General features: G+C 50.1%; 1 protein-coding gene across 1 annotated transcript in view; it reads left to right on the top strand.

The window, feature by feature from the left end:
• SMG5 (SMG5 nonsense mediated mRNA decay factor) overlaps positions 1-6,722 on the top strand; it is a 22,761-nt gene extending 16,039 nt beyond the window's left edge. Inside the window, exons 13-21 of the mRNA XM_035890831.1 lie at positions 291-366; positions 1,060-1,235; positions 2,371-2,529; positions 2,751-2,810; positions 3,651-3,810; positions 4,203-4,293; positions 4,912-4,986; positions 5,302-5,440; positions 5,861-6,722. Of these exons, the coding sequence (XP_035746724.1) occupies positions 291-366; positions 1,060-1,235; positions 2,371-2,529; positions 2,751-2,810; positions 3,651-3,810; positions 4,203-4,293; positions 4,912-4,986; positions 5,302-5,440; positions 5,861-5,944 (1,020 nt within the window). The 3' untranslated portion in view covers positions 5,945-6,722. The remainder of the gene's footprint in view (positions 1-290; positions 367-1,059; positions 1,236-2,370; positions 2,530-2,750; positions 2,811-3,650; positions 3,811-4,202; positions 4,294-4,911; positions 4,987-5,301; positions 5,441-5,860) is intronic.
• Positions 6,723-8,845: the final 2,123 nt, after the last annotated feature.

Raw genomic sequence — 8,845 nt, 5'->3', positions numbered from 1 at the left:
AGGGCCGGGGTTTGGGGGTGGGATGGCAGGGGTAGGGGAGCGGTTGGGCTGGGGGAGCTGAAAGGGCTTTTCCAACCCAAACGATTCTGTGATTCTATTCTATGGTTCTATGTGATGTTAAATATTCAACCAGAAGAATTAAGATAATCTTGACCTAAGAAGTGTAGTGAAATTTACTCTTCATAAAGCATTCTGAGGTCTGTGAAAGACGCTGGAAAGCCCAGGCGGCCTGGTTATTGCACGCATCTGTCTTGACATTTTCTGTGGCCTTTTGTGTTTTCTTCCTGCAGAGCTCTCAGAGCCTGTGGAACAGGCTGTCTGTGCTCCTGAACCTTCTGCCTTCTGCTGCAGACCTGCAGGAATCAGGTACTGGAGAATGCAGCGGCAGTGTAATGTTTCAGCCAGCCTAGGCATCAGTGATTTCCCTGGTGTGCGATAGATCCCGGGGTGAGAGATTTGCCAGCAGCAGTTTGCTTATAAGCACAATGGGAACCGACATCATGCGTGTGTTGTTTTTGTCTTTAAGCACCATTCCAGTTAAACACCGTCCCGTAGACTTTAGCTCATTAATGTATTATATATATGGCTGATGGTATACTGGAACACTCGTACCCGTGTGCGTGACGTCCTTGTGTGGCAAACGTGACTGGAATTAACCATCAAGCCCACAAGTCAGGGTATGATTTCTGTTATGGCAGTCATGGAAATTAGTTTTGAAGCTCCAAACGCTCCTGAGGTGCCCTGTACCTCAGCCTGAAGATCCCCATGGTTCACGAGAAGCATAGTTTCAACAGGGATGTTTGTCTGTTGGAACGAACGGGAAAGCTAAGCCTCCAAACTACAGATTTTTTCGGAAGTGGTGCACCTCAGCAGGTTGTTTGGGACAGTTACTTATATTGTGGGTGGCCTTTTTGTTCCTCCTTCCACACGTGCTCACAGCACACGTGTCATTTAAAACCTCTGCCCTTGATCATTACAGATTCTGTGCCTTAAAGCAGTTTTCCTCTTTGTCCCCACATCAGTTAAGTCATTGCTGTGCTTCCCCTCCATCCTCTCCAGGGCTGGCCCTATGTAATGAAGTCAAGGACGTTCTGAGTGGTGCTGAGCTCCCAGACCTGAAGGCCAACTTGCTGCTCCCAGAAGATGTGGCCCTGCGAAATCTTCCCCCTCTGAAAAATGCACACAAGAGGTTTAACTTTGAGCAGGACCGGCCCATTTTCTCAGCTGTTGAGGAGGTGAGTCAGGGTAAATCCTGAATCTTGGCAGGAGCTGCGTTTCCCTTTCTGGAGGCACAGCCTGTCTTAGCTGTGCGGATGAAGATCTAGTTCTTTCTTGCCAAAAAAAAAAGACCCCAAACTGATTCAAACTTTTGAGCCTGAGGTGGGCTTGTGTTACTGGTGGTTGCTGCAGTCCTCTGTCTACCCAAAAATCAGCGTTCAGAATATTGCCTTGCCTTCCCTTCCCTGTCAGTCATTATGAAAGGAAGCACGGGCGCATGTTGGCAGCTTTGCTGCACGAAGTCTCCTGACCTCCCTCTCCGAGTTGTTATCTCTGCCCTGTCTCAAATTAAAGGAATTTGGTTGGAGCTGCAAGATACTTCCTGTGATCCTTCTCTAGTAAATGCACAAGTTGGTGACATCTCACTGCATGTGGCAATCTGTGCCCTCGTAGAGGATCTCCCTCTGCTTTCCCAAGCGCAAAGGGCCACGGTGATCATTTCTGGGTAGTGGAGGTGCGCAGAGAAAGGCAATTGCTCTTCTGTCTTGCCTTGCTAGACTGATCTGATTCCTTTGGAGTGGGGAATACATTAAGGTCATCTGCCTCGATTTGAGGGCACTGTTGTGACTCCTGACATGGGACCCATGTTTGTTAAATCACACTCCAGCCGGCTGAGGCCTTGAACGTCATCTCAAGCTGCCGGGGCAGCTGGAGCAAAGCACAGCAATCTCCCAGCCCGCGCGAGTTCACCCTTTGCTGCCTTTGCTCAGCAGCCCAGCCAAGAGTAGTGCCTACCCCAAAATCAGATAGAGATTGTTGTTTCACTTGATTCCTTTTCCCAGCACCAAGGGCTTGAGCAGAGATTTGAGGAGACCCTGTTGATGTTTTCTGAGGTTTTCTTGAGTTGGGGAAGCCCAGACTTCCAAGCACCTCTAAGCTTTCTGGCCAACCCTGCAGGCCTCCCTGCAGTCTCTGTTTTCAGAAGCACATTTCCATCAGAAATGTTTCCTTTGGACTTTTTTTTTTTTTTTTTTTTTTTTTAATAGCAATTTCTGCCTTTTCCAAAAGCGTGAGCTGCAGGGTCGGAGCTGGCTCGGGCTCCAACCCCCACGGGGAGACGTGGCTGCTGCTCTCCTGTCTGCTTCTTTGCAGTCTGTTGTTCGGATTTGCTGCATTCGGAGCTTTGGCCACTTCATTACCCACTTGCAAGGCAGCATCCTGCAGTTCAACTCGGAGCTTGGGATCTTCATCAGCATAGCACAGTCGGAGCAAGACAACTTGCTGCACCAGGCCCAAGCCCAGTTTCACATGGTGAGTTGGCAGTGGTGGGGTACTTCTCTGTGCGTGGCACAATTTCCTGTGGATTACTATTAGATGTAACTGTAATCCCAGATCTTTGGTGGGAGATGAAAATTTTACTCCTTAAAGCTACTCAGGTGTCCCCTTTTTCACCCTGTTTCGGGAAGCACGTGCTTGTGTCGGCTTGTGTGTTTCCTGCTAACTGATCTGGAAGTTTGTTTTTTTTTAACTAGGCTGCAGAGGAAGCTCGTCGGAACAGGCTAATGAGAGATATGGCTCAGCTTCGACTGCAGGTAGGAGATGCTGGTTCCAGCCCCAAAACTGGCAGGGTAGTGGTTGAAATGTCTGAAACTAGGAAGCTCTCTGCTCCCGTCCCACACAGAGGCAGTAAGTCTGTTCTGCAAAGACAGAATCATAAAATGTCTCAAGTTGGAAGGGATCCATAAGGATCATTGAGTCCAACTCCTTGCTCCTCACCGGGGCTACCTAAACTAAACCGTTGTGCCTGAGAGCGTTGTCCAGACGCTCCTTGAACTCTGACAGGCTTGGTTCCGTGACCACTTCCCTGGGGAGCCCGTTCCAGTGACCGACCACCCTCTCAGTGAAGAACCTTCTAATGTCCAACCTGAGCTTCCCCTGACGCAGCTTCATTCCTTTTCCTCGTGTCCAGAGGGAGATCAGCACCTTCCCCCTCCACTGCCCCCTTAAGGAAGGTGTAAACTGCAATGAGGTCACCCTTCAGTGACGAGGTCACCCCTCAGCCTTCCCTTCCCCAAGCTGAACAAGCTGAGTGACCTCAGCCGCTCCTCATAAGCCTTTGCTCTTGAGACCATTCACTATCTTGGTTGCTCTTCTCTGGACGCGCTTTAACAGCTTGATGTCCTTCTTACCTTGAGGTGCTCCAGACTGCACGCAGCATGAGCACCAGTGCAGCGTGGAGTGGGACAATCCCCTCCCTCTGACCCGCTGGCTGCGTCCAGCCCTCTGCTCCATGCGCTGAGAGGCTGGAAGGGCCTGACGGAGCTTTGCAGGGCAAGTCTTGCCCTGTTTGGTTGGTTGTTTCAGCATAAATGTGAAGCGAGCATCTTTGCATGTGTGATTATTTTTGTTTGTTTGTTTGTTTTTTGTTTCAGCTGGAGGTTTCTCAGCTGGAGGGAAGTCTCCAGCAGCCCAAAGCACAGTCAGCCATGTCTCCTTATCTTGTCCCAGACACCCAGGCCCTCTGCCAGCACCTGGCTGTTGTCAAGCAGCTAGCCACCAGTGGGAGGTTCATAATCATCATCCCTCGAACAGGTATGGGGACTCTACATCGAATAACCGAGCCTGCCTTCCCTCTTTGCCGGGAAGGAAGCCCTGCAGGCCAAGGTGGTGGCTTTCTCTCCTGCTTGAAGTCCTTCACTTCAGCTGGAGCAGCTGAAACACCGTTTCCACGTGTCACTTTTGGGGCCTGTTTTATGTGTGGCCCGTGCTTGGAATCTAGCATAGTGTGTCGGAGAACAGCTGGAAAGAGAGAGGCCCCGTTCACCCTCCGCCCCCCCCCCGGGGCCAGCCGCTGCTGCTGTGCATCAGAGGACTGTTCAGTGGGATGAGGAATTCTTGGCACATCTGGGTTAGTTTGTAGAAGTATAGCTGTAAGCCAGATGTTTTTTCTTCTTTTTTGTTCTTTTTTTTTTTACTCCTGTTAGTGATTGATGGCTTAGACTTCCTGAAAAAGGAGAACGCAGGTGCTCGGGACAGCATCCGGTATCTGGAGGCAGAATTTAAAAAGGGAAACAGGTGAGAGCAGGAGTGTGATGCAATTTGCCCTTGCTTTTGGAACAGATGTATTTTGGGGTGGAAGAAAACGTCAACAGTGGGTGCAGCCTCTGCCCTTGGAGCAGGGCAGAGGAAATCCAGGCCTCAGGAATGCGCTTGGCGAGGGGGAAGGTGGTGAAGAAACAGATCTGGCAGCTGGTTCTCCAGATGCGCTTGTAGTTGCTGCTCAGCCATGAAATGTCGCTGCTGCTGAGGAGCACAGGGAGTCGTGTCCTTCTGTCGGTGTGTAAAACTGAGCAGCACCGTTTGCTGATGAGCTGGGAGAGCTGTACTGTGTTACTGCCCAGGTTAGCTGAAGTCAGTTGGCATCTCCAAAGCCTGTGTGAGGGCTGGTGGGCTTCCAAACACTCATGGTCTTGTGAACTTGCACATGGCGATGGTGATGAGACAGGGGAGGTGATCTAGGGGGCTTCACAGCACAAATGATAAATTATTTATAAATTATTGGGTGTTATTTTGGTTGACAAAAGCCAGCATTGCAAAAGGGTCCTGCAGCACCTGGTGGACCTGCTGTGGAGCATTGACTTTGCTCTGTGTGACAGTCTCTGTCTGAGCTCAGTGACTCTGATCTTTCCTTAGGTACATTCGTTGCCAGAAGGATGTTGGGAAGAGCTTTGAGAGGCATAAATTGAAGAGACAAGATTTAGACGCCTGGTAAGATTACAGCATCTGGAGATGGCTGAGCCTGATTCCCAGCAGGCAGGTGGCTTTGGGGAGAGGTGTTAGCACTGGGACCCATAGGGCAGCTTGCTTGATTTGGTGCTCTGCGTGAGTAATTACACCCTTCCCTAGAGAAAGCGTTAGTGCAGCCACGCATAGCGCTGGACATTTGGTGCTGAGGGTCTCGGAAAAGCCCTCAACGGAGAAACAGCCCTGCTTTCCACACGTCCTCCTGAACACGCATGAAACCGTTTGCACAAACAAGCCGTCTTCCCTCTGACTTTCCCCTCCGTTTCTCTTTTCTGGCAGGAATCTCTATAAAATACTGGACAGCTGCAAACAACTGACAGTGTCCCAAGGAAGTGGAGAGGATGACACCACAGGAATGGTCACCATCATCACGGGCTTTCAGCTGGAGGACCCAAGCACGTTCTCAGCACCCATGCAGGTCTGTAGCTCTTCGGCTGCCTCAGCCGAGCCTTTCTGCTTCCTAGCAAAGTTAAAATCTGGTTGATTGGCAAGAGATTTTTTTTTTTTTTTTTTTTTTTTTTAAAAATGTTTTCTGCCTTGGGTAATAACTGTCCTGGATTTCCCAAGTTTAGTTTATAAGTCATGGTTCCTGTTTCCTTAAAGGCCCCCTTGATTTGTCATGCTTTTGTGGTGTAAGGTATCCCGAGGGAGGTAGGAGAAGTAATTTGCATGTCTATGCAGGCCTCTCACGCCAGAGCAACCTCAGCATGAAGGAGAATTGGGCCTTTTAGCCATGACAGACTCTGCCTGAGAATCTCCAGGCTGTGAAGGGCAGCCCTCTTGACAGTGCAAAAAAACCCCAAAAAACCCAACCTGTTTTGTCTGTGTTTGCTTGCAGTCTGCTATCCAGGCAGCCGCCAATGCCAGCGTAGAAATAAAAAACGTTCTGGAGTTCTACAAGCAGTGGAAAGAGATGGGCTGATGTTCAGAAAGGCATCGGGTTGGTGTACCTTTCTCTCCCCCTCTCGGAACGTGCAGCGTCTGAACGAAGGAAACAAAAATCCGGACGACACTTAGACACGAAGAAGCAGCAGCAGCAACAATAACAAAAATATCTACCCAAAAAGAAAAAAAAAAAAAAAAAAAAAAAAAAAAAAAAGAGAGAAACCAAAACCCAAAACAACCCAACAAATCCAATTTGGGCACGCACATGGACACCCTCCACCTGTATCCCGACCAGACGGCTGTACATCTCCGACGGCGCCAACTGCTCTGAGAAGAGAGAGGCACCTCGGCATGGCCGAGGCAGAGCTCTGCCCTTCTCCCAGTCGGCAGAGATGGGCGAGAGACGGGCAGTCATTCATTCCCCCCCCTCATTCCTCCCCAAAAGCTTGCTCGGCCACCTGAAACGGGCAGGCGGCTTCTAAAGCGTGGACTTGACTTCAATGAAACCACACCAGCGCAGCAGAAACGGAGCCCTCCTAGCTTGGGAAAAGAAGATCCAAAGAGTGTTCAGCTCTTGTTTGGCAATCTGGTGACAGGAAAGCAGATAGTTTTTTGGGTTTATTTTTTTTGGTTTTTTTTCTGCCCCCCTCCTTTGAATTAATTATTTTTCAAGGGTTTTTTGTTTTTCCTTTTAATTCTTAGGTTTTATATATATAAATAATATTAAAAAAGAAAAAGCAGAGTTCCCTTGGGGTTCTGGATACTCTTCCAATGTCAGAGAGAAAAGGAAACAATTATGCTATTTAAAAGGGGGGGAAAGCTCTTAATATAATTTTTTTTTTTTTTTTTTCTTTGAACAAGCATATTTATTTCCTTTCCCTGTCCCCCATGGAGCGGGCTCAGTGCAAAGGGATGTTGGCCTGCAAGGAGAGAGTGGGCTGGAGTGCCCCCATGGGCTTGGTGCGCGTCCTTGCTCTCCTTAGAAGCTGCATGCAAGCAACAAGAGATTGGCCGGGCTGCTTGAGAGAGGTGAAAAGGACTCTGTTCCTCCTTCCCCTGTCCCTCCCGCTGCTTCGCTTCCACCTTGGAGAAAAGGAGCGGAATCCTGCAGAGCTGCTGGAAGAGAGAGAAGAGCCATGTGGGATTTAAACGCCGACAAGGCTCAATTGCTTGGCTTGAGCGCTGTGACCCTGGGGTGGAGCAGACATCTCCGAAACACCCAATGCCTCTCTTTGTTTCCCCCCCCCCCCTTTTTCTCTTCTAAATCTTGCAACGACGTGTGGAGGAGGAAGGAGGATCTCAAAGCCATTATCTCTTCTGCTGGTTGTTCCGACACACCGCCGCTGCTATGCCGTGCTAGAGAGGGTGGCAGAACTTGAGTGTTTGTATCCCCCGACCCCTCCCCCCCCCGCCCCAAAAAAAAAAAAAAAAAGAAGGGATGATGCTGTGTGGACAGATGCTGGAGGAGCTGATTCCCCAGGTGACCTGTGAGGGACCTTTCAGGCTTCCATCCTGACAGCATCTCAAGCAACCTGTGACCTGTGAGGGACCTTTCAGGCCTCCATCCTGACAGCATCTCAAGCAACCTGTGTCTGACATCCCGTCACGCGCTGATGCTTGGAAATGAAGAAACGGGTTGCTCCCGGGAGAGGAGAGCGGCGGGAGAGGGGCTGAACGGCCTCTTTGTAGTTCATCCGCGTCAGTGTACTCGAGCAACCGATGTCTCCATCCACATGAACTAACAGCAGCTATGCAAGTAAAAACCACTAGTCTTCTATGTTTGCGTGTTTTTTCACGTGGGCCAGCCAGAAGCTGCTACGCCAGGGGCATGATACGGAAAGACGAGTAACGTACTCCAATCTGTGCAGACTTCCTAGCATGATGCATGGTACTGGAGTGGCAAGGACGTTCCTTGTTTTCAGGTAAAAACTAAAAAAAAAAAAAAAAAACCAAACCAGCACAAGTCCCAGAGGATTCATTTATATTCCTGGTTCAGTTCCTGTAAAGCATGCAGCCTTGTAGCACAGCAGAGCGAAAGGCCGAGCTTTAAATTACAGCTGGAGCTGGCCCCGCAAGGTCTGTGCCTTGCAGGCTGCGAGGCAGGGGTGGGCAGAGTTTCCCTACGGGTTTTTCTTTTTGCAGCTTCTCCTGAAACTCGCGGTGCTTTTCTAGGCTAAAGCCAAGGAAACGACGTCAGCAGAACGGCAGGTCAAAGACTCGGGCTCATCTCGGGTGTTCTTAGAGGTGTGAAGTTAGTCAGTCGCTCTTTCCTCCAGTGCTACCAGTGGTTTTACTTGAAGCCATTTGTTTGTCTAGTTGGTTATTTTTGTTTGATGGGGTGGGAAAAGGGAATCGCCCTGTGGGACTTGGCCCAGAGCAACGGGGTGGAGAGCGGAGTTGCTGCCTCTTCTGCCCCTCTGTTGACTTGGAGGGTGCTGCTCAGTTATGCTGAAATAAGCTCCTTGCTCAGTGGGATGGATCGCTGGTGGACTGCTTTTTTTTTTTATTTTTTTTTTTTCCTGCTGCTTAAGAAAACCATCCACCTCCTTCCTGCAAAGCACAGCAGAAGGGGCTGCAGCCTTCAACTCCCTTCTGGAGGTCTGTTCCAGCTGAAGCCTGGCTGGTTTTGCTGTCCCGAGAGGCCCAATTGTCATTCCCTTCTGGCTGCGTAGCCAGAAAAGAGCATTGCTTGGCTGAAATTGGAATAGTGAGGAGCTGGAGGCCTTCCTCGGCTTTGCTCTGGGCCGGGTATTCCCTTGGCCGCAGCTGGGTCAACGCAAATAAAGCAGCAACCGAAAGGGAATGGCTGTCACGCTGATCACGAGGGTCTCGGTCCATGTAGATTCCCCAGGCTGCTGGGGGTGCAGGATGAGAGCTGGGGGCGGAGTGCTGTGGGGTCAGATGAGGTTGGTGCTGTCACTAACGGTGTGGCAGCGAG

The sequence above is a fragment of the Egretta garzetta genome, unplaced genomic scaffold, assembly GCF_000687185.1.
Source record: "Egretta garzetta isolate BGI_Z169 unplaced genomic scaffold, ASM68718v1 scaffold1063, whole genome shotgun sequence".
NCBI classification, from domain to species: Eukaryota; Metazoa; Chordata; class Aves; order Pelecaniformes; family Ardeidae; genus Egretta; species Egretta garzetta.
This window is presented reverse-complemented; position numbering and strand designations above follow the sequence as displayed.